Source organism: Zea mays, chromosome 2 (assembly GCF_902167145.1).
Source record: "Zea mays cultivar B73 chromosome 2, Zm-B73-REFERENCE-NAM-5.0, whole genome shotgun sequence".
In the NCBI taxonomy this organism is placed as follows: Eukaryota; Viridiplantae; Streptophyta; class Magnoliopsida; order Poales; family Poaceae; genus Zea; species Zea mays.
Genome location: NC_050097.1, coordinates 216,719,555 through 216,745,357, shown reverse-complemented (window position 1 = coordinate 216,745,357; position 25,803 = coordinate 216,719,555). Strand labels below are relative to the sequence as shown.

The window sequence follows — 25,803 nt, the reverse complement described above, 5'->3', positions numbered from 1 at the left end:
CGTTTAACCAAAATAACATGAGTAAAGGATCATAAATGATTAATTACCACTAGACATACAACAGCGAAAGAAGAGCATGATGATGTAGTGGAAGTAGTCGTACATCCTCGTGTACCAGCAATAGCAGCAACACGTTCAATCACTCATGCTATTTAAGTTCGTTGCTGATCAACAGTACACTCAGCAATAGTAGCAACAGCATCTCCATCATATCCATCAACATAAACTTTATCATACATCCATATTATTAATTTGATATCTCTATATCAATGATTCCTGAAACATGACCATCAATCGTGTCTTATGGATGTGAACATTTCTATCCATATCATCTGAGGATCAATGTTTGAACATGACCTTGTGGATCAACTAAGTTCCAAAGTTAATTATGTTAGAGTATTAATTTTATTTCGAATCTCCTGGATCTACTCATCGAAAGCAATTCTTAGTCGGGTTTCATCACTGCTTTTATGTAGTTGAGGGCTCATCATTATTTAACAATAATATCTCATGATGTCCTATGACTATGACCGGTTGGTCCACATGCCTATCGACTAGTCGCCCTGCATTGAAGTCGGATCAGTACTGTCGGCTCACACGTCACCGATGTCTACCGGCGTTGGAACCAGTATGTCCCTCCCGTGTTGATGATGTGCTGACTGCTGAGTCAATGCTCCGGTGGCCGGATTCATTGTTTTGAGTGTCAACTATACGTGAACAATGTAATGAGTAAGTATATTGTTGGGAAACATGGATACTACACATTAGCATATTTATCATGTTTAACCAAGATAACATGAGTAAAAGGATCATAGATGATTACCACTAGACACATAACAACGAAAGAAGAGCATGATGATTTGTAGTGGAAGTAGTCGTACATACTACCAGCAATAGCAGCAACACGTTCACTCATGCTATTCAAGTTCGTTGTTGATCAATATCGCAACAATAGCAACAACATCTCTATTGTATCCATCAACATAAACTTTATCATGCATCCATATTATTAATTTGATATCTCTATATCAATGATTCCTGAAACATGACCTTCAATCAATACATGTGTTAGTCTATAAAATCATTATCGTCCCACATAATGACATAAGACTAGGGATATTTTAAATAATATTATAAAATATAGTCTCACGAACAAATCACGTACTAATCAATATAGTGATGCCAGTAGTGCAGATCTATAGCCATGCACAGAAGTTCTTCCATAGGTAGGAGCGCACCAGTTGCAAGCAGTGACATGATATCAATGATATTGGCCTCTATGGTGCTTCACCCGGCCTAGGCAAGCAACGGTAGGCTCTTAGTTTATCCTAAGATATTGTCCATTATCTCAAGACAATACATGGTTATCACCATAGAGATATCCTTCCTCAATAGTGGACGGACATCAATAATATGTACTAGTTGTTATTTGTCGTTTAGCTTATCCTAAGATGCATATGGACATATATCCCATTGAAGACAATATATGGTTGCTAAGTGTTAGTACTGTTCTATATTGGGATGCAAATGATTTCATTGTCGTGAACACTGCAATGAACAAGTATCATCATGTTTCTAGTTCGTCTGTTCTTGACAACTATATTGTGGTTTCTCCTCGTCATGTTCATTGTTTTGAGTATCAGCTATACGTGAACAATGTGGTGAGTAAGTATATTGTTGGGAAACAGGGATACTACACGCTAGCATATATCTCACGTTTAACCAAGATAACATGAGTAAAGGATCAATGACTTTGATATTCAGCGTACAACATGCTTGCACCTCCTAGCTAGCTCAACAGAATTCTGCACCTGACGTGTAGATGATTCACAGGAACTAACAGTATTCAGCTCGTTAGACCTACCAGGCTGAAGAACAAATGACAACGTCAGTCAAGAACTCTGCTTGCTTGAGTTCCCGCTGCTGCCAGTGAGCTTCCAGTATACTTCAGTCTGACAAATCTCCACCAGCCAGCAGATCTTTCAGTGAATGAATAGCGACAGGAGGTGGAAACCCAGCGATTTCGAGCACCGTTCTACAGTACTTAGGAATCCGGGGAAAGAATACGGATCTGTACAGAACTACATTTCTGAATTTGTCAGAATAATGTAGCGCTTAGCACAAGTAACAGATGCTGATAACGTGTTACACAACGCGGAGATCTACCAATGGCCGCCGCGACCATCAACAGTTGCAGGTAGTTTGTTTGCTGCATAGGACTTCGGCTGCCCAGCTTGGTTCACGTCCATCCTCTCAGTGTCGCCTGTCTCGCTCTTGCAGGTCTGATTTCTTCTGGGGTATGAGCTTCCAGAAGGGATGTTGTTTGGGGCAACTGCTGGGTGCCTAGCAACCCTTCGCTGCTCATATTGCTCAGCAGCAGATGCTTGAGAGAGGTTGTACTGCAGCACCGAACCAACTGCTTTACCAGGCCTTGCAGCAGCACCTGTCAGCAATCAGCATGCATAAAGCAAGTCTAGTATATATGCCAGGTATCCGTTCTCCAAAATAACAGAACGTTAATGAAGAAAAACAGAAGATAATTGGGCTGAGGTACAGTAACAACTAACAACACATCAGTTTATAACAGCTAACGTAAACTGCCTGTTCAGAGTTGCAAAATTGTTCCACTTCTTAACATGTTATCAGCAACAACACATCAGTTCATACAGGATGCATAATATATCAGTTTATTTCAGTGGAACATGCATCCGTGAAATAAAATTTCAGCCAAACAAACCATTTTGACAATAATGTTATTCGCAACCATCCATATAACAAATCAGTGTTTTTAGAATAATGTTGTCAGCAACAGCACGTCAGTTAACTACATTCTCCAAAAAATGGTTTGTTTCGCTGAAATACTATTATATGGATGCAGCTTGTCACTGAATCCAACAAAAGTATTTGTATACTCCCTCAGTCCCAAAATAAAATTCATTTTGACTTTTTAATAGATTCATACAATATTTGGTGTATGTATTCTATATATGTGTCTACATTCATCAACATCTAGTTGAATATAGACATAAAAATCAAGAACTAAAATGAATACTATTTTGGAACGGAGGGAGTACTATTTACTAGATTGAGGTACGGTAACAACAAATCAGTTTGTACAGCTAACCGCAATGACCTCTTCGGAATCACAGGTGTTTACCTTGAGGAACATGGGATGGAAATTTATTTGCAACTGAAGCATTATATTGCTGTGACTTCTGTGCATTTTCTCTGATTATACACTTGGAAAGATCCTCTGTTATATTGGCCGTGCTTTGTGATTGGTTGTCTGAATAGACAACAGAAGGCCTGTTATAATACACAAGTTTACAGTCAGAAAACAGATACTCTATCGTGGGTCAAACTGTTGTCAGTTGAGGACAGAAACAAGAGTGATATCTAACCGTGGCAATGAGTTATGTTGCCTCTCAGGTGGAGTTCCCGTAGATCCCTTGGCATAATGTTCCTCAAGGTATGCAAACTGCTTTTTAAAATTATCTACTGCACTGAAAACATAATAGAACAACTCAATTCAGTTCTATGAAAATTTAGTCTCAAATTTATAAGGGCCCGTTTGTTTCGTTGGAATTGAATTCCATTTTAATAATTATAATTTAGATAAAACTAATTAAGTTTATATATTTATATATATAATATATTTGTATATTATCCTTAATCATATGAGAGATATAGTTATATACTACATTTATGTTATAGAGGCGCAAGTAGAAGAATGTGTTATAAGTTGTACATGGAAAAATAGCATGTAAATCTATAGAATCAATTTCCATCTCTCACCCCATGAATTTGAGGTAGGCTTATATGATAACTTTGGAAAGTGGTGGAATGTCATATTCTAAAAAAAATAGCCTATTCCATTAGTAAGATTCCAGTTCCTCGAAATGAAAGGAAACAAACGGGGCCTTAGTGTTTTATCGGTTAACCAATCAACATCATTCCACAAAACAAAATAAGCAATCGTTACTCAATGCAAACCAAGCAAAACCATTTATCTCATGCTTGACGTCAACAGAGCAGTCAATAATATGCAAAAAAATGATTATTCAATTCATGAACCTGCAGAGATAATCGAGTAAGAAAGATAAATGTTCAAAACAAGCATAGTAGCAGGGTTACTAAAAAATGTTGTTACTTGTTAGATGTGCAACTCAATTGTATTTCAAGCCCAGCGAAAGGGCCTCTAGCTGAGTTGGCTAGGTGGTCTGAATAACACTCGTCAGGTCCTGAGTTCGACTCCCCGTGGGTTAAAAAATCCACTCCGTTGTTTTTAGGGTTTAGGATTAAAAAAGTCCTCTCATTTGTCCTGGCCCTAGTCGCGGTCGTTATCAAATAGGCTACGGTGCCGTTGTGTATGGGTGGAGCAGGGGTTCAGAAGCAAATTATTTTTCCAAGGGGCAAGAAGTACAATATGCAGAAAACCCCTCTGATTACAAAAAAAATACAGGGGATATACACAACAGCAACATATATAACAGGTATGACAAAACTGTCTCGGACTAAATTTGGCACTTTTCGGTCAAAAGATGTTAAATAATGAAAACAGCAACATAGGTACACACCTTGGGTACATGAAACCACTTGACTCAGTTCCCTCAATAAATTCTTTCAACATCTTTGGATGATACTCAAGAATTTCTCTATATATAAGTTCCCTTATGTCATCTTTAGTGACTCTCCGTCTCTCGAACTCAAATTCGAGCTTTGTGACAGCTTGTGCAGAAGGCTCTCTATCCACATTGGCTATATTCTTAAAATAAGGATGAGCAAGAGCCTGGCAATGTGTATAAGACATCAGCTTGTGCATGAGAAGTTGAGAACATGTACTAAAAGACTGTCAGTAAAATCACCTCTTCAGCACTTGGCCTGTCTTTTGGCTCAAAAGCTAGCATTCGCTCTAACAAACCTAATGCAAGTGGATCTGCATTTGGGAACTTCTGTGTAAAAGGTATGGGCTTTTTCCGCCTCATATTACTCAAGTAGCGCCTGGCCTTCTCATTACGAATCTACAGGGTAATTACATATAGCTAGAAGCATTAGATCATTTTCATAGCAATATAATAAACAAATTGATGCTAAACTGTACCTACCCTCGATATTGCTTCTGGAGAAGGTGTTCCCATGAGATCTGTAATTATATCAAGTTGATGTACCACATTTTTCCCCGGGAAAAGCGGTTTTCCAGTTAATAGTTCCGCAAATATACAACCAATACTCCATATATCTATCGCTGGTGTATACTGTAAAAAAACACAATGTTCAACAGTATTCCTCAGATATCGAACAAACTATACAAGGCAATTATACAAGAGTGAAGCTTCTTATGAACAAAAGAGCATGCTATAGTACGAGATCTAAAACCACACGATATTAACTCATCAGGTGATGAAATGTGTAAACTAAGAATGACACAAGAGTGAAAGTTCAGTCCCGATTCATGAACGCGTGTGTCACTAACAATGAATTTTGTTTTTCTTTTCTGGGAAAAGTTTGGATTATAAGGTGGTCAATCAAGGTGGTTATGTCCAACTACAAAATCATGGTTCTTAAGGCATCACCAAGGCGTCCTGGCGACGAAAAAATGGGGTGTTTGTTTCATCTTAAAATCAGATTCTAACCGTCAGAATTGGTTTCTAGCAGCCAAACGTTTCGCTTCTCAGTCCGCTTCTATAAGAATCGCTTTGGTGAAAATCCTCCAAATCAACATGAATACATAGGGCCTGTTTGGTTTGTGGCTAACTATGCCACACTTTGCCTCAGGTTAGTCGATCGAATTGAAGAACTAACCTTAGGCACAAAAGTGTGGCAAAATGTGGTAAATTAGGCAGCGAACCAAACAGTCCCATAATCCACCGAGTCGTCGCAATGGGAGGAATCTGTCACTTCCTAGATTATAAACCCTATAGACCTATTCATCTTCCTCTGCACGTAAGCCCCCACGATGTTCAGATTCTCCCCACAGCCAAATTCTCCAAGAATCTGGATTCTCATAAAAGCTCGTCAGAAAAAAAGTTGAACCAAACAAACCCAAAGTCTGGTCATCAAGGTCACCATGACTTGATCCCATATGGTGTCTGCCTTTGACGTCCTGGGTATCCGCCTTGTCCTGTTTGGCATCCAGCAAACACTTCACGCATCAGATTGGCCCTGAGAGAGGAAATAAGCCACGAACATGCCTTCTGCAGCCGAGAGAGGACGCAAGCAGAATTAGACGACTGCGGAGGGAAAGGGGAAAAGAAAGCAAGAGGAGACCTGGACGCAAGCCACTGCGCCTTCTTCATTGGGCGGTGCAAACCCTTCCCCACCGACATGTCCCCACGCGGCCCCTTCCCCACCAGGCAGTGAGTTCCCACCAACTTGTTACACAACTTTGCCAGGGTCACAACCGATTCCTCCTAGGCTCTCAGCAAACCTCCAACCGGATATGCCTCTGGTCCTCTCGCCTCCCACTTCCTCTGCTTTTTAAAGATGGACATGCTTTGTTTATTTGGGTTGCATAAAAACAGAGGACACAATCTCTTGCCTGTTGTTTGATGCCATATTATGTCATTAGAGACTAGTTTCTATCTATTGAGAGATGAAACATTTCATATTTGTTATTTTGCTATTTTGTGTTGGGCGCTAGTGCTCTAGTAGCACTCAACTTATTATTATGGAATTGAATGCTAAGAACTGCCAATAGGTACTGTTTGCTTCTGAATTTTTTGTGGCGTTATCCATTTTGGTGTTTGTAGGCGTCCAGAAGGTGGCGCTCGACGTGCCTTGTCTTACCACCTTAAGAACCATGTACAAAATTGTGTTGAATTAATATGTTGGACTTATACATCCTAGACATGAAAGGATTATACCCTCTTTGTTTTCTATGGCTGTTTAATCTTTAGGTTCATCAAACTCAACTATCGTTTCAGCTTTCAGCCAATGAGCCAAGAAAGAAAGTAGGCACCAGATACAGAGCTAGGTAGTCTTTAATACAGAATGGCATTGAAGCACCATTAAAACAATGAACAGTCTAATGTTTCATTTGAACAGTGAATGATCCGAAGCTAAGTGCAGCAATCTCAATAACTATGAACGGTGAAGGAACTTGTCTTCAGTTGTCGGTCTAGTACTGGTTGAATATAAACTAACTAATATCTGGATGCCAATCTTTTATAGCTGATAGTTCAACTGAAGAAATGTATGGATGTTTGTTTTCCTGGTCAGAACTGAAGCATTCTTGGAAAGTAACTACTCTCTCTGTTCTTAAATATTTGCCACTGTTGACTTTTTCCCAAAACTTTAAACATTTGCCACTGCCTTTAAATGATAGAGCAAATCACAATAAAATGAGTGATACTCCCTCCGTTCCAAACTATAGGTCATCTGACTTTTTCGACACCAAGTTTGACTCACCCGTCTTATTAAAAAATTGCAAATATATAGAAACATTCAAGTCATGCTTAAAATATATTATATGATAAACTATATCAAAATAAAGACAAAAAATATTAGGGTCAAAAAATCAAATGGTCTATATTTTGAAATGGAGTAATTTACAGGGTTTTTGGAATAAGACAAATGGCGGGAGTTGTGGGAAAAAGTGAACCATGACAAATATTTGAGAACGGATGGAGTACTAACCACATTAAATTAGACTATTGGAACAGCAAAAATGAAAAGAAATGATGAACATCTTTCTTGTCTCATGATTGACATCAAATTTAAATATGTTCAGAAGACCACTAACCTTTGAGAAAAATGATCCACACAGCTCCGGTGCTCGGTACCACCTAGTTGCAACATAATCCTAAAAACAGATTAAGAAATTAGCCGATTCTACAAAGCCAGACTAGGTACAAGAATTGAAAAGTATACTGGTTGAAAAGATGGCATACTGTCCAAAAGATCGCGGTTGGAGTATCACTGAAAGCTACTCTTGCTAGGCCAAAATCACATATTTTGAGCTTACAATCAGCATTTGCCAGAATATTTTTTGGTTTGAGATCTCGATGGAATACATTTGCTGCAATAAGCTATTGAAAGATGCATCAGTCATATCAGGCATGTTAGTGCCACTGCCACTAACAGAACTCACTGGAAAACAGTAAGAAGAGAAGCCCCTAAAGAAAATCAACCGGGAACAATTTTTCCATATGTATTAGTCTATGACTATGTGACATGTACTTAGCAAGGGATGCTGCTGGGCTGTTGGCTGCTTTTACTGTTGAACCCTTAGTTCCATATTTGCTTTTTCAGCCTTTTTCTATATAAAAATACAATTCCATGCAAAATAATTTTAGATATAACTGTTTACACAGGAGATCATATGAGAACCATTCTATTATCGCTGAAACGGAAAATAAATTATTGATTACCTACATTATCCAAAAAAAGTATTAGCATAAAAAATGAGTTGTAAAATGATTATTGATCACAAACATGTGATGTATGACCACCGTAAAAGAGAGGTTATGCCTGAGGCATAGTATGGCTAACAGATAACGAATATTACATGTCTACGCAGTCTACCTCTATACTTTCATATCTCAAAACAAGCAAAACAATGTTAATATCTGAATTAAGCACATAGCTAGGCTGAGGTTATGAATCAGCAATCTCTTAGTTTCAAACAAGTACAACCTACAGTGAACCTTGATTTGGTCCAAATCAGGTGCAAAACATCATTTTGTTTACTTAAAATTCCAAGTCAATATCAAAAGGCTGTCCATTGAATACTTGACTGCAACAAAGAAAGATCTTCCTTTAAAAAGTTAGAAAATAAAATGAATAGATTTGATGTGTATCAAAGTAATCTACGATCTTATGTGGTCCTCTTGATTGTTGAGAGTATAGTTTCTGAAGAAATGATTAGTTTTCAACTTTGTCCCGACAAATGTTCACACTAACATAACAGCTACAAGCACGTAGTTTAGACAGCGGCCAGGTTACATTTATACCACTCCAATGGTGGCAGAGAGTGGCAAGTTCATCATACTTTTTTCTTGCACATGTGCTCCCTCCGTTCCAAATTAAAATTCGTTTTACGTTTTCAATGTATTCATACAATAATTAATGTATGTGTTCTATATATATGTCTAGGTTCATAATCATCCATATGAATATGGACACAAAAATTTAGAGCTAAAACGACTACTACTTCGAGACGGAGGGAGTAGAAAACTAGACTATATAACAGGCTATCATCTACTCCCTTTGTTCATAAATATATGACATCGTTGACTTTTTAAAAAACTTTGACCACTCGTCTTATTAAAAAAATAATGAGTTATCATTTATTTCTTTTTTTGTAATTTGTTTTATCATTTAAAATAGTTTGTGTTTGACTTAAAATTTAACATTTTTGAATAAATATTTCGAATAAGAAAGTGGTCAAAGTTTTCAAAAAAAATAATCAACGATGTCATATATTTGTGAACGGAGGTAGTATTAAAATATAGTACTGAAAGAATCGTATTTCATGTGAAAGCAAATCAATTACCTGTGTGTATGTATTTCAAACCTCGAAGCAACTGATACAAGAAGAACTGATAATGCTCTGGGGTCAAGTCATCATTAGCCTTTATAACTTGGTGCAAATCAGACTCCATAAGTTCAAACACAACGTAAATATCCCTGAATTCCCTCCTTGATGGAGGAAGTAGAATATGCTTTATTTCCACGATATCCGGATGCCGCAGGAGTCTAAGCAACTTGATTTCCCGAAGTATCCTTGTCGCATCAGACACATGCTCAAAGATGTCATTTATCTTCTTTATGGCGACCTTTTCACCAGTATGAGTGTCCAAGGCAGAGCAAACCACACCGTAACTGCCTTTCCCTATGACCTCTTCTATCTTGTACCTGCTCCCCTCGCCGTACTCTGTGAAAAAATCCATTTCTGAAGGTGCCTGCATCGCCACAAAAAACACCAAATGAGTCAGTCTGGACAAATGCGACGCTAAGAATAGAGGTCTTGTACTATGACAAGCTTGGCAACTGGCGAGTTGGGACAAAACAAAGGCTGACAGCTTCGTGGGTGCCAAGGAGTATTTCGTTTTCAGGGAATAAATTTAATCCTCCACGGATCAGAAAAGAAAACGGCTACAGCAGACACCACGGAGATTTCTAGATGCAAAACTGCTCTGATCACTAAAGCAACGAAAAACCACAGCGAGGACGAAGCTTGCAACACACCAAATACATACACGAAGCTGTAAGAGTTGACAGAGAACCCTAAACACCAAGATTTCGATCCGGAAAGGCAAGGGGGGCAAACAAGACCACCACGAAATCAGAGAGAAGACTGTGACCTTCTTCTTCTGGTCGTGCTGCATCCTCTCAGCAGTCAACACGAGCCAACCAAGCGAGAAACTTTAGCCAAGGTAGGCACGAAAGGTCGGATCTTGCGAGCCAGATCCAGCAAGAAAGAGGGGGGGGGGGGGGGGGGGGGGGGGGGGGGGGGGGGGGGGGGGGATGAGGCTGGGGAAGACGGGAGCTCACTGCTGAGTGCCCACACGCGCGCGTACAACAAAGGCGAGGCTGCGACACCACAGATCTCCCTGTCCCAGAGCTCGGAGGTGAAAGAATCCGACAGGGGGGCGGATCACCCAACAAACGAACACAGCTGTGATTTAAGCAGAGCTCGAGGCCGCCCACATGGAGGGGGGAGACGGGGGTGGTAGCTGAGGAGTCAAGTGAGGGAGACCACCACCACCAGTGGCCCCTGGTTTTCCCAATTATACGGGGTTTTCAGCAACCACGAGCTGTTTTCCTGCGTGTTTCGCTTCTTTTTCTCTTCGCATTTTCGCCAGAATTTGCCTGGCTGGCGTGATCCAGAGGGCAAAAGGCAAGGCCAGGCCGACGCCGCCGACCCCAGGGGCCCAGCCCCCGATGGCAAAAGGATGGGAGCACATGGAGCCACCTCGAACTGTCGCCGTCGTGCACACTTGGCGCACGGGCTGCGCCAAATTTTACGACATTTTTGCGTCTTTCAACGATTAGACGAATTTTCGACGGCGCGTTGGACGCGTGATCTTTCCTCGTAAAAGCGTGGACTCGGTGAGCGCGCGCTTGGATAAGTAAGGCCTGTCCATTAGTGAACTTCGTCCTGTTATTTTAAGACTCGTCGTGTTGGATGAATATTTGGGGCTATTCTGGTTCGGCTTTATTTTGCGCGCGCTTGGAGCAATTATGGAGGTAGGATGAGAGACAGCGATCCACCCTAGAAAACAGGGATAACACTTTTGTGTATTATGGCTTCTACATACTATCATATGAGAACACTCACTTTTAAAAGGAGATAATCAACAAAAGACACATGAACAACTTATGCATCATGTTGGGTCTTATTTTGTTTGTGTATTTAATAAAATAATAATATATAATAATTGAGTTGAGGATTTGAAGTTAACTCAAAAGGTGCACTTTAAAAAATTGAAAATAATATATATAAATCAAGAGAGAAAATACTATGCAAAACAGAATAAATTTATAAATAAATAAAATTTATCCATACTATGTTCTAAAGAACTCAACATATAAATGTGAAGACAAATTTGCCATGAACTTTGAATTTAAATAGGAATTGGAAATTGAATACCAAATTCAAATTTGTAAAGGGGAATTCAAATAGAATAAAAGAAAGGAGAATTTTAGCCTAACTAGGCCGCACGAGGAAATTCGGCCCGCTTCAACCACTGTTATCGCGTAGCCCAAACCCCCTGTGCCACTGCAGTGTGGGTCTCATGGGTCACCATCCTACGCGCACGTTGGCTGCGGAATCCTTGCGCCGACAAGTGGGGACGCCCTTCCAGTGAGCTTCCTTCATCTGCGCTCGTTGACGTCGCGGGCCCGTTGGCCAGACGCCGCTCACCATGCATGGTGTGCCGCTGCGAGTGGGTCCGGGATTATGGTGTACCCGTTTTCCCCCCATGCCGTCATGGTCGCGCTGACCGGCGCAACAACCCGGCGAGCATGGCGGGATCCAGCTGACGACCCTAACCGAACCCCTGGCGGTTACAAATTGGTGACTCCTCGACCGCCTTCGTGCTCGCCTCGTCCGCCGGACCCTGGTACCACCAGACACTGAAACATACCTTTTCACCAGGGTTTGCAATATGCCCAAAACTAAGTCCAAAAAGCTTTTTTCTCGCATAATTGAGTTAGTAGGCAAAACAAACTGCTAGAAACATAGACTAGGGTGTGTGCAACTTATCCAGACAATTAAACCTTGTGTTTGTGTTGATTTGTCCAAAGCTGCACTTTTGGCCCTTCGATCCAGCTTATATGGACTTGATCTTCAATTTTCCTTTTATGCACATGTACTCATTCTCATATCAAAGTGGTTATTACAATATGGTGTGTTTAGCACTTAATCACCAAAATAGGTAGAAATGGATCAATAGCACATTTCCCTTTCAGTTTTTAGAGGCGAAGCTAAAGCGAATATAAGGGGGTGCACCTCTCTTGTGGATGCATAAAGACGAGATGTGTGTGGTGCTTATATGGTAAAAAATTGACCATTATAACTATTTTGGATTTTTGGGGTGCATGTGCACCCGCCAACCATCATATAACTTTGCCCGTGGGTGTTTCTCACCAGATAGAATCTTTGCATGAAGACATGTACAGATTCCATAGGCTATTGTTGGATGGCATGGAGGTTTGACTCTACATGTTGGCAGTGGGTAGGTGACCTCTAAATTGGACATGAACTATCAATAGAGTTCTCACAAAACCTAGTCGATGCATTAGAAAAAAAATCATGAACTGTGACCGGGGTGAGTCTGTTATGGAGATGTGGGAGTAGTCTACCATCACTTCCTCACCATCGTCGGTGATGAGTATGGTAATAACATAAGTTTGGGAGAATTCAGTGAGGTTGATGGTTCTATCATATGTCTACAAAAGGTGAAGGCTAACAACATTCACCGACATGTGAAAATAGTGGAGCGGCTAGCCATCAAGGCGAGGAAAGAAGAGAGGGAGGTAGAACCAATATGTTGTAGAACCAACATTCTTATGAAGCCATGCGACATGAGATAATGAAAAGGTGGACGACAAACAACAAGTGAAAAGCATCATTCAAGCTAATGTTTGTGTGCTACGTCTTGATAGACGATTTTAGTTTGTTGTTGTATGGTACATGGTGGTTGTTATTAGAATATATTGCTATTTGAACTATTGTCCTACTTTTATAAGGGTGTGAAATACTCTTGGTAGTTGTTATGTTAAGAATTGCAACATGTTTGTGTTCTAAGAATGTAATGATTGAGCACATAAGTAATTTATTTATCAGTACATTAACATGACAAATACATATGCAACCGATGCATGATTCACGCAATCACTCTACTAGTCATCACACAAGTGCCAAACATGCTCTATTAAGCCTTGTGTTAGTCTAGCAAATATGGCCCCATCCCTAGGTCGATGGTGTGTGGAAATGAACTTAGATTGGTCTTATGTGTCACTTGGAAGAGGTCTATGTTGTTGTCGTTGTTATCATACGAGTACGACAACTATGTGTTGCACTCGTCCTCAATTATCATATCGTGCATGTTAATTGTAAGGAAAATGGATTACGGTCTATTTGTTTAATGGTGTTTAATGGTCAACATAATCTTTTGGACTAATGTTTTTGCTAGTGTCTATGTTTATAGATCAAATTATGCAGAATGGACTTGGACTAAGGCATTAAGGGAGCAACATATCAAAGAACACATTATAAGACTAATTACAGATTTAACAACATCATGCAAGATAGGGGTGGACATTCAGGTTACCTGAAAATTTCGGGTCAGTTAATTCGGGTATTTAAAATTTTGGGTTTTGAAAATCGATACCCGAAATTACAACGAGTTATACAATACCCAAAATTTTGGTACCCAGAATTTTGGGTTCGGGTATTCCCGAACTGTTGTGTCAGCTTCATAAAAACACATACATCCTATTAAATCAGTATAAAAATACAGTTTGAATAATGATATACATGGACATAAAAACATAAGCAATCTACAATCACAAGTCATGCACACTGAAAGGGAAATGTGTCTTTGGGCCATTTCTATAATATTTTGGTGATTAAGTGTCCAACACATATTCTTTAAGTCCCAATGTGCCAAAGATTGAAAAAGTGCAAATCAAGGCATAAGGTATGTTTCTAGACTTAGTACATCTGTTTTTGAGTACTAATGAAGTTATCTAAGTGCTAGAAACAGTGAGAAAAGAAGAAGAAAAGAAACCGAAAAGACTTAGCTCGATGCAGCCAAAACTCAGCTCAGTCTGGTGCACCGGACAGTGTCCGGTGCGCCAGGCTGGTCTCCGGTGAAAAGGCTACTCTCGGGAAAAGATCAGCGACGTATGGCTATAATTCATCGGACTGTCCGGTGAGCCAACGGTCGCTAGCACAACGGTCGGTCGCGCAATCCGCGTGCGACGCGTGGCCCACACCAACGGTCGGCAGGGGGCACCGGACTATCTGGTGTGCACCGGACAATGTCCGGTGCGCCATCGAGCCCGAAGCTGCAACGATCGACTGCGCCTTATTTGGAAGGCAATCGCGCACTGGTCAGTTACAGTGACTGTTCGGTGGTGCACCGGACTGTTCGGTGCACCACACGACAGAAGGCAAGATTAGCCTTCCAAAATTGTCTTTAACGGCTCCTAGCTGCCTTGGGGCTATAAAAGGGACCCCTAGGCGCATGGAGGAGACACTCAAGCATTCTTTGAGTATTCTAAAGCATCCAGACTCCGCTCCCACGCAATTGATTCTCTGTGTTAGCGATTTGAGCTCCATTTGAGTTGCGAACTCTATGTGTTGTACTTTGAGCTCAAGTTGTGACTTGTGTGCGTGGTTGTGCTGTGGATTTGAGTCTTGTGTGTGTTGCTCTCCCCTCCCTTACTCTGTGCTTCTTTTGTGATCATTATTGTAAGGGCGAGAGGCTCCAAGTTGTGGAGATTCCTCGCAAACAGGAGAAAGACTAAGAAAGAAAGTCGTGGTATTCAAGTTGATCATTGGATCGCTTGAAATGGGTTGAGTGCAACCCTCGTCCATTGGGACGCCACAACATGGAAGTAGGCAAGTGTTACTTGGTCGAACCACGGGATAAAAATCATGTGTCTCGTGTGCTGCTTATTGTGATTGCTTTGTTCGCACGAGAACGTTTCTTAGCCACTTGACTACACTAACACCTTGATAATCAAGTTTGTGGCTATTTAATGTTTATTTTTACAAGTTCACCTATTCACACCCCCTCTAGGTGCTCTCAATTGGTATCAGAGTCGTACTCTTCATCTAAGGGACTAACCACCCGAAGAGATGGATCCTAAGGGGAAGGGGACGGTGGTCAATGACAAGGAAAAGGAGTCCTTCCTCAACGAGCCTAAAGACGACAAGCCAACCAACTCAGGCTCGAGTCACAAGAAAAGAGACGGGAAGAAGAAGAGGCGCATCAAGAAAATCATCTACTACGACAGTGATGCCTCGTCTTCTTCACCACACGACGACGACGATGACTCCTCGTCAAAGAAGAAATCGGTTAATCAAAACTATTCATTTGATTATTCTCGTATTCCATTCAATTCTAATCTCATTTGCTATCAATTCCACTTGGGAAACCTCCACACTTTGATGGAGAATACTACTCTTTTTGGAGTCACAAAATGCGTAGTCACTTATTTTCTCTCCGTCCTAGTATTTGGGAGATTGTTGAAAACGGAATGCATTTTGATAGTATTGAGAATCCCGTTTTCATAAATGAGCAAATTCATAAAAATGCACAAGCTACTACTGTCTTGCTAGCTTCACTTTGCAGGGATGAATATAATAAGGTGAGTGGCTTGGACAACGCCAAGCAAATATGGGACACCCTCAAGATATCTCATGAGGGAAACGACGCCACCATGATCACCAAAATGGAGTTGGTGGGAGGTGAGCTGGGAAGATTTGCAATGATCATGGGAGAGAAGCCAACTCAGACCTACAACAGGCTCAAGACCCTCATGAACAAGATTAGAAGCTATGGAAGCACAAGATGGACGGACCACGACGTCGTCCGACTCATGCTAAGGTCTTTCACGATAGTTGACTCCCATCTTGTCAATCTTATTCGTGAAAACCCTAGGTACACCAAGATGACACCCGAGGAGATACTCGGAATATTCGTGAGCGGGCGCATGATGGTAAAGGAGGCACGATACGTGGATGACGCCTTGAACGGTCCACTACCCATCTACGAGTTGCAGCCTGTTGCTCTCAAAGCAACAAGCAGCAAGGAGGCGCTACCAAGCAAGGTAGCTCAAGTGGAGGCTGTCGGACTCAATGAAGATGAGATGGCGCTTATCATCAAGCGCTTCAAGGCCGCACTCAAAGGACACAAAGAATACCTCCTCCAAGAATAAAACAAAGGGAAAGCGCTTCTGCTTCAAATGCGGTAAGACTGGTCATTTTATAGCTCAATGCCCCGATAATGATAATGACCAGGAACATGAAAAGTATGGGAAGAGGGAGAAGAAGAAGGTTTACAAGAAGGTGAAGGGCGAGGCACACCTTGGAAAAGAATGGGATACAGACTGCTCTTCATCCGACTCCAATGATGAAGGACTGGCAGCCTCGGCCTTCAACAAGTCTTCGCTCTTCCCCAACGAACGCAACACTTGCCTCATGGCCAAGGAGAAGAAGGTAAGTGTTCGAGATTCCCCTAAGTACTCTACTTTTAATGATGAGGATTCCTCCGATGATGAAGTAGATTACTCTAGTCTATTTAAAGGATTAGATAGAACTAAAGTAGAAAAAATCAACGAATTAATTGATGCTCTAAATGAAAAAGATAGACTTCTGGAAAAGCAAGAGGATATTTTGTATGAAGAACATGATAAATTTGTTAGTGTTCAAAAATCTCTTGCTCTAGAAATTAAAAGAAATGAAATGTTGTCTTCTGAATTATCTGCTTGCCATGAATCTATATCTAGTTTAAAGATTTTGAATGATGATTTAAATGCTAAGCTAGAGGAAGCTAATAAATCTAGTTCATGTGTAGAGCATGTTGTTATTTGCAATAGATGCAAGGACCTTGATGTTAATTCTTGTGATGAACACCTTATTTCTATTGCTAAACTAAATGATGAGGTGACAAGTCTTAATGCTCAACTTACGACTTGCAAAATTGATTTTGATAAATTAAAATTTGCTAGGGATGCCTACACTATTGGTAGACACCCCTTTATTAAGGATGGACTTGGTTTTCGAAAGGAAACCAAGAACTTAACAAGCCAAAAGGCTCCCGTTCTCAACAAGGAGAAAGGGAAGGCTCCTATGGCTAGTAGTTCTAAAAAATGTCATGCCTACATTTATGATAGAAAATTTTCTAGGAATGATCGTTATAATAGGAGTTATGATCATGATGCCTTTAATTCACATGCTATGTTTGCCTCTAGCTCTACTTTTGTGCATGGTAGAAGTAGGCCTAGGAAAAGTAATGTTGTGCCTCATGTGGCTAGGAGAATGTGTAATGAACCTTCTACCATTTACCATGCTTGCAATACATCATTTGCGCTTTTATGTAAGAATGAAAAAGTAGTTGCTAGAAAGTTGGGATCCAAATGCGCGCAAGGGAGACAAGACTTGTATTTGGGTTCCAAAGGCTATTGTGACTAACCTTGTAGGACCCAACAAGAGTTGGGTACCTAAAACCCAAGCTTAATTTGCCCTGCAGGTTTATGCATCCGGGGGATCTAGCTGGATAATCGACAGCGGATGCACAAACCACATGATGGGGGAGAAGAACATTTTCACCTCCTACGGCAAGAACAAGGATTCCCAGGATACGATTATTTTTGGAGATGGGAACCAAGGCAAGGTCAAAGGTTTGTGAAAGATAGCCATCACAAGCGAACACTCTATTTCAAATGTATTTTTAGTAGAGTCATTAGGGTACAACCTCCTGTCTGTAAGTCAATTGTGTCACATGGGCTACAATTGTTTGTTTACAAATGTTGATGTATCTGTCTTTAGAAGGAGTGATGGTTCATTAGCGTTTAAGGGTGTATTAGACGGCAAACTCTACTTAGTTGATTTTTTCGAAAGAGGAGGCCGATCTAGATGCATGCTTAATAGCTAAGACTAGTATGGGCTGGTTGTGGCATCGCTGTCTAGCACATGTTGGGATGAAGAACCTTCATAAACTTCTAAAGGGAGAACATGTGTTAGGACTAACCAATGTTTGTTTCGAAAAAGATAGACCTCGTGCAGCTTGTCAGGTAGGGAAATAGGTGGGAAACACTCATCACAGCAAGAATGGGATGACAACATCAAGACCACTGGAGCTTTTCACATGGACCTCTTCGGACCCGTTGCATACCTTAGCATCGGGGGAAGTAAGTATGGTCTTGTAATTGTTGATGATTTTTACCGCTTCACTTGGGTGTTCTTTTTGCACGATAAATCAGAAACCCAAGGGACCCTAAAGCGCTTTCTAAGGAGGGCTCAAAACGAATTTGAGCTCAAGGTGAAAAAGATACGAAGCGACAACGGGTCCGAGTTCAAGAATCTGCAAGTACAGGAGTATCTTAAGGAAGAAGGCGTCAAGCACGAGTTCTCCGCTCCCTACACACCACAGCAAAACGGTGTGGTAGATAGGAAAAACAGGACGCTTATCGACATGTTGAGAACGATGCTTGGAGAATTCAAGACGCCCGAGCGGTTTTGGTCAGAAGCTGTGAACACAGCTTGCCACGCCATAAACCGGCTCTACCTACATCGCCTTCTCAAGAAGACCTCGTATGAACTCCTTACCGGTAACAAACCCAACGTTTCTTACTTTCGTGTATTTGGGAGCAAATGTTACATATTGGTGAAGAAAGGTAGACATTCTAAGTTTGCTCCCAAGGCAGTAGAAGGGTTTTTACTAGGGTATGACTCAAATACAAAGGTGTATAGAGTCTTCAACAAATCATCAGGTTTGGTTGAAGTCTCTAGCGACGTTGTATTTGATGAGACTAATGGCTCTCCAAGAGAGCAAGTTGATCTTGATGACATAGATGAAGATGATGTTCTGACGGCCGCAATGCGCACAATGTCGATAGGAGAGGTGCGACCATAGGAACAACATGAGCAAGATCAACCATCTTCCTCTACAATGGTGCATCCCCCAACTCAAGATGATGGACAGGTTCCTCAAGAAGAGGCGCGTGATCAAGGGGGAGCACAAGAAGAACAAGTTATGGAGGAAGAAGCACCACTGGCCCCTCCAACTCAAGTCCGAGCGATGATCCTAAGAAATCACCCCGTCGATCAGATTCTGGGTGGCATAAGCAAGGGAGTAACAACTCACTCACGTTTAGCTAATTTTTGTGAGCATTACTCGTTTGTCTCTTCTATTGAGCCTTTCAGAGTAAAAGAGGCCTTGCAAGATCCAGACTGGGTGTTGGCCATGTAGGAAGAGCTCAACAACTTCAAGAGAAATGAAGTTTGGAGCCTCGTGCCACGTCCAAAGCAAAATGTTATGGGAACCAAGTGGGTGTTCCGCAACAAGCAAGACGAGCACGGGGTGGTGACAAGAAACAAGGCTCGACTTGTGGCAAAAGGTTATGCCCAAGTCGCAGGTTTGGATTTCGAGGAGACTTTTGCTCCTGTGGCTAGGCTAGAGTCTATTCGAATATTGTTAGTCTATGCCGCTCACCACTCTTCCAGGTTGTTTCAAATGGATGTGAAGAGCGTTTTCCTCAACGGGCCAATCAAGGAGGAGGTATACGTGGAATGACCCCCTGACTTTGAGGATGACAGGTACCCCGACCATGTGTTCAAGCTCTCTAAGGCGCTCTATGGACTTAAGCAAGCCCCAAGAGCATGGTATGAATGCCTTAGAGATTTCTTAATTGCTAATGCTTTCAAGGTCTTGAAAGCCGATCCCACTCTTTTCACTAAGACTTGTGATGGTGATCTTTTTGTGCGCCAAATTTATGTCGATGACATAATATTTGGTTCTACTAACCAAAAGTCTTATGAGGAGTTTAGCAGGGTGATGACACAAAAGTTTGAGATGTCGATGATGGGCGAGTTGACCTACTTCCTTAGGTTCCAAGTGAAGCAACTCAAGGACGACACCTTCCTCTCCCAAACGAAGTACACTCAAGATCTTCTCAAGAGGTTTGGGATGAAGGACGCCAAGCCCGCGAAGACACCGATGGGAACCGACGAGCATGTCGACCTCAACAAAGGAGGTAAGTCCGTTGATCAAAAGGCATACCGGTCTATGATAGGGTCATTACTTTATTTATGTGCTAGTAGACCGAACATTATGCTTAGCGTATGCATGTGTGCTAGATATCAATTCGACCCTAGGGAATGTCACCTTGTGGCCGTTAAGCGAATTCTTAGATATTTAGTTTCTACGCCTTGCTTCGAGATCTGGTATCCAAAGGGGTCTACCTTTGACTTGATTGGATATTTAGACTCCGATTATGCTGGATGCAAAGTTGATAGGAAGAGTACATTAGGGACGTGCCAATTCCTAGGAAGGTCCCTGGTGTCTTGGAGTTCAAAGAAACAAACATCAGTTGCCCTATCCACCGCTGAGGCCGAGTATGTTGCCACAGGACAGTGTTGCGCGCAACTACTTTGGATGAGGCAAACCCTCAAGGACTTTGGCTACAATCTGAGCAAAGTCCCACTCCTATGTGACAATGAGAGTGCTATCCGCATGGCGAATAATCCTGTTGAACACAACCGCACTAAGCACATAGACATCCGGCATCACTTTCTGAGAGACCACCAGTAAAAGGGAGATATCGAGGTGTACCATATTAGCATCGAGAACCAGCTAGCTGATATCTTTACCAAGCCATTGGATGAGAAAACCTTTTGTAGGTTGCATAGTGAGCTAAATGTCTTAGATTCGCGTAACTTGGATTAATCTATAGCATACATGTATTCTATGCCTTTGATCATGTTACTTTATGCATTTATGTGATTTGTTGCTTATTTATGGTGCTCAAGTTGTGCAAGGGATCCCCGGACCTCACAAGTCCATGTGTGAATGATGCACATATTTAGGGGGAAATGTGCTACAACTTGACCCTTTGAAACTAATCTATTTGTTTGAGTATACTTGATGTAGTGTGAAAGGTGCATTGAAAGGGAAAGGTGAACTTGGACGATGCAAAGACTTCCACTGCACTCGAGTATTAGTGTACTCACTTCCAAGTTCATCCTTATGCTCTTATTGCCTTTTTGCTTTTAATTGACATTTTTGGTGAGGCAATGGGGTTAAAGGGCCAAGAATGATCTCGTTTTGGTGCTTAATGCCAAAGGGGGAGAAATTAAAGCCAAAGCAAATGGATCAGCTACCACTTGTGAATTTTGAAAACAATAGAGTTAGAAATTTTGATTTGTCCAAAATACTCTTATTGCAAAATTTGGTCTCTTGTGGGGGAGAATTTTGATTATGGGAAAAAGGGGGAGTTTTTTTGCACTTGATCAATTTTTCTCTTGGAATATCTCTCCTTGTGCCCAAACAAGCGTGTTTGACTTAGAGATAGGAAAATGAATTTGATTTGCAAAAACAAACCAAGTGGTGGCAAAGTATGATCTAAATATGCCAAATGATAGTCAAAAACAATTTGGTCCTCATTTGCATTGATGTTGCACTTCTTTTGGTTGCTTTTGGTTGTGTTGGCATAAATCACCAAAAAGGGGGGATTTAAAGGGAAATGTGTCTTTGAGCCATTTCTATAATGTTTTGGTGATTAAGTATCCAACACATATTCTTTAAGTCCTAATGTGCCAAAGATTGAAAAAGTGCAAATCAAGGCATGAGGTATGTTTCTAGACTTAGTACAATTGTTTTTGAGTACTAATGAAGTTATCTAAGTGCTAGAAACAGTGAGAAAATAATAAGAAAAGAAACCGAAAAGACTTGGCTCGGTGCAGCCAAAACTCAGCTCAGTCTGGCACCACCGGACAGTCCGGTGCGCCAGGCTGGTCTTCGATGAAAAGGCCGCTCTCGGGAAAAGATCAGCGGCGTACGACTATAATTCACCGGACTGTCCGGTGAGCCAACAGTCGCCAGCGCGACGGTCGGTCGCGCAATCCACGGGCGACGCGTGGCCCGCACCAACGATCGACAGGGGGCACCGGACTGTCCGGTGTGCACAGCTGCAGTGGTCGACTGCGCCTTATTTGGAAGGCCATCGGGCACCGGACAGCTACAGTGACTGTCTGGTGCACCACACGACAGAAGGCAAGATTAGCCTTTCAAGATTGTCTTCAACGTCTCCTAGCTACCTTGGGGCTATATAAGGGACCCTTAGGCGCATGGAGGAGACACCCAAGCATTCTTTGAGTATTCTAAAGCATCCAGACTCCGCTCCCACGCAATTGATTCTCTGTGTTAGCGATTTGAGCTCCATTTGAGTTGCGAACTCCGTGTGTTGTACTTTGAGCTCAAGTTATGACTTGTGTGCGTGGTTGTGCTGTGGATTTGAGTCTTGTGTGTGTTGCTCTCCCCTCCCTTACTCTGTGCTTCTTTTGTGATCATTATTGTAAGGGCGAGAGGCTCCAAGTTGTGGAGATTCATCGCAAACGGGAGAAAGACTAAGAAAGAAAGTCGTGGTATTCAAGTTGATCATTGGATCGCTTGAAAGGGGTTGAGTGCAACCCTCGTCCATTGGGACACCACAACGTGGAAGTAGGCAAGTGTTACTTGGCCGAACCACGGGATAAAAAACACGTGTCTCGTGTGCTGCTTATTGTGATTGATTTGTTCGCACGAGAACGTTTCTTAGCCACTTGACTACACTAACACCTTGATAATCAAGTTTGTGGCTATTTAGTGTTTGATTTTTACAGGATCACCTATTCACCCCCCTCTAGGTGCTCTCACACACTTACACATAATTAAAGATGTACAAATTAATAATTAAGAATGACATGAGTACATGACACATGAAAGTTCGGGTAATTCAGGTATTTCGGGTACCCGATTATGATATCTTAATTGCCCAAAACAAATTCAGGTTTTGCAAGTTGCTACCCTAAATTCCCGAACAAAATTCAAGTTTTGGGTATTTTGGGTTTGGGTATACCGGGTTCAGGTTACGGGTTTTTTACCAACCCTAATGCAATAGTCCAAGACACGAGACAAGAAAAAGCCCAAGCGGAGAAACACGAAGAATACAAAAACTGTGCAGTAACCCGGTGCACCGGACGGTTCGAAGCTAGAACGAACTTAAACAACAGATTGAACGCGTAGAGAGCGTGTGAACAACACCCGATCCTATTGATATAATGGACCCTAGAGGCTCAAAGATTGACAATGGATAGCCCCAACGATCAACTAACGTGGCAGGCATCAGACTTTGGTGTGTAGCAGAGAAAGATACCAGAACAATAACGACTAGCTAATGTAGAAGGACGTCGAACCCGGTCTGGTGTACATAGATGGTGCACCGAGGCAGTTCGGTGTGACATAGAAAAGTCTACTTCCTTTCAATGAATCTTTCAAGGTTGGGGCTCTATATATACTCTCCCAACCAACCATTCTCAAGTGTGCAGAGGTGATAAACTTTGTGTATGTTGAGACATCGTTCTGTCGGTACCTTGAAACAGGGGTACCCCTTACTACAACATGAAGACACGGTGCCCACGCGGCTATCTCTAGTCGCGTGATGAACAACACCTGACCCCACCACGTGGACGGCTCTCGGGTCGCCACGTGGCCAGAGAAGACGGTATACTCCAGGATATCAACAGTGGGTCCGGACCCCCATGGGAAAGTGTCGGACCCCTGTACGTACGGACCGGACCTCCAGGTAAGGTCCTGAACCTCCACAGGCGTGCCCGGACCCTTGGGACAGGTCTTGGACCCCCCCTGTGCAGGGTCCGGGCCACTCATGGCAAGGTCCCGAGATTCTGGGACAAAGTGTACCCGGACCTTGTTCAAGATAAGGCGGGGTCCGGACCGACGTGTGTCCGGACCATGCCATGTACGCTTTTGCTCCCCGCTCAGGCGGAGTCCCGATGCTGCCACGTGGCCCACTGCCCGTGACGTAAGCCAGCGAGCGGAGCCTGACGTAAGGCCTCTGGGCCACGCGGCCTCTGCATTTATTGCGGATAAGCCGCGCGCCTGTCCATTCCACTGGCAGGCGATGTGTCGCCTCAGCATTTAATGAGCCCTGTCACTCCACTAGCAGGCGATGTACCGCCTCAGCATTAAATGTGCCTTGTCCACTCTGCTGACGGACGACGACCAGGCCATCTTACAGGCAGCGTGCCTGTCCATTCCATTGCCAGGTAATACGCCCATGCTGCCGCATGCGCTGCACTCATCATGATGCGCGCGTACCGAGGAAGCTGCGGCGTCATATCAACACTGTAGGCGCTACGGACATTATGGCGCTCGGAATTCACCCTGGCATTACAAGCATTAGTTGCTTCCTTCCATTTGTCCCTGGGCCCACATGTCGGGGCTCATTATCCTTGTACGTGCCCCCCTTGAGCTATAAAAGGGAGGGCACACAGCGTTGCAAGGTAGGCAGACTCAGACCCAACTTAGGCTCACACACTCACTCAAACTCACAAGTTCATACAAGCTCTCAAGCTCAATACATCACACAGTGGAGTAGTGTATTACGCTCCGGCGGCCTGAACCACTCTAAACCCTTGTGTGTTCTTGTGTTCTTCCCGTTTCCACCTAACAGGCAAAATGCTTAGGCCCCTCCTCATCTTAGGATTTAGGGCGGGTGCGTTCCGCCACCCAGCTGGAGAATTCCCTCTCCGACACGTTCCATAGCTCAAAACACCTAAGTGCTTAATAGAATCACATTATGATTAGCATAGGTGCTTCGCGAAGTAATTAGGTTAGTTAGACCGTTGCATAAAGCTTGCTCTAGGTTTGTTCATAGTTGATTAAAGTGAGGTTAAACACCTACATAACCAGCGGCTCTTGCGTGAGTCATTGTAATTATACCGAGCGGACCAAGAGTTTTGTGAGACGATACCAATCGCGTTTGTGGTGTGACCACAACCGTATACCGGAGGGAACAAGGTCCACAACATTTAAGCCATAAGCTCAATAGTGAAGACAGAGAGGAGCATGCAAGAGAGGCCAAAAGTGGATCACCACTTGCATGTAGAAGAAGGCATGTGGCTATCTATGTAATTATCTGCCCGATGTTTTAGCCCTCGCATAAGCTTCCTTTACGTATGGGCACCAACGAGGATCAGTAAGAACCTTGTGTGGTTCTTGGTACATTGGTAAAAATACTAGCACATCAATAGGAGTTTGCATCTTTATCTCATTTAAGCTTCTGCATTTATATTTCTTCCTTTAGCTATGTGCTTTACCATTCCTAGCCTAGACTATAGGCTATTTGGTAGGACTAGAACATAAGTTGCATAGCTCCGTTCTGCGGTAAAGATAGCAACACTTAGACAAAACCTTATTTTCACTAGCTTGTTTGGTTGTTTGCATAGATTTTGTTTAGGAGGTAAAATTAGAGATCTAGATTAGTGCGAGAAATATAAGTCCTATATCACTCCCTCCTAGATGTTCACGTTCCTTTCAATCAGTATAAGAGCTAGTGATTCATTAGGAACCCTTTTGGCTTAAATGTCGTTGAGACGATGCAAGATTAAGAGGGATCTTGTGTGTTAAATGTTGCCACACTATATTGACAAAGGTCGACCAGTTAGAATAAATGTCACATGCTAAGTAGTAATCCATGTTATGAATGTTACATTCATTGTAAATTGCACCGGTGGGGCATCCCCATGCACTTGCTCGCAATGATCGGTGATCAGTTGTAGCATCT

At 42.3% G+C, this 25,803-nt stretch overlaps 1 protein-coding gene across 2 annotated transcripts; it reads right to left on the bottom strand.

The window, feature by feature from the left end:
- Positions 1-1,701: 1,701 nt before the first annotated feature.
- LOC103647817 (mitogen-activated protein kinase 14) lies at positions 1,702-10,798 on the bottom strand. Of its 2 annotated transcripts, none has more exons than XM_020548594.2 (10): positions 10,495-10,798; positions 9,494-9,902; positions 7,890-8,017; positions 7,742-7,801; positions 5,106-5,255; positions 4,866-5,021; positions 4,578-4,789; positions 3,402-3,503; positions 3,158-3,306; positions 1,702-2,443 (listed from the first exon to the last, which is right to left on the bottom strand). In XM_020548594.2, exons 2-10 carry the CDS (start codon positions 9,888-9,890, stop codon positions 2,163-2,165), a joined length of 1,635 nt encoding a protein of 544 aa, XP_020404183.1. In that variant the 5' UTR covers positions 9,891-9,902; positions 10,495-10,798; the 3' UTR covers positions 1,702-2,162. The 2 variants fall into 2 exon arrangements, with proteins under 2 accessions (XP_020404183.1, XP_020404182.1); XM_020548593.3 differs by having other exon boundaries at positions 10,305-10,713.
- Between the last annotated feature and the right edge of the window lie 15,005 nt (positions 10,799-25,803).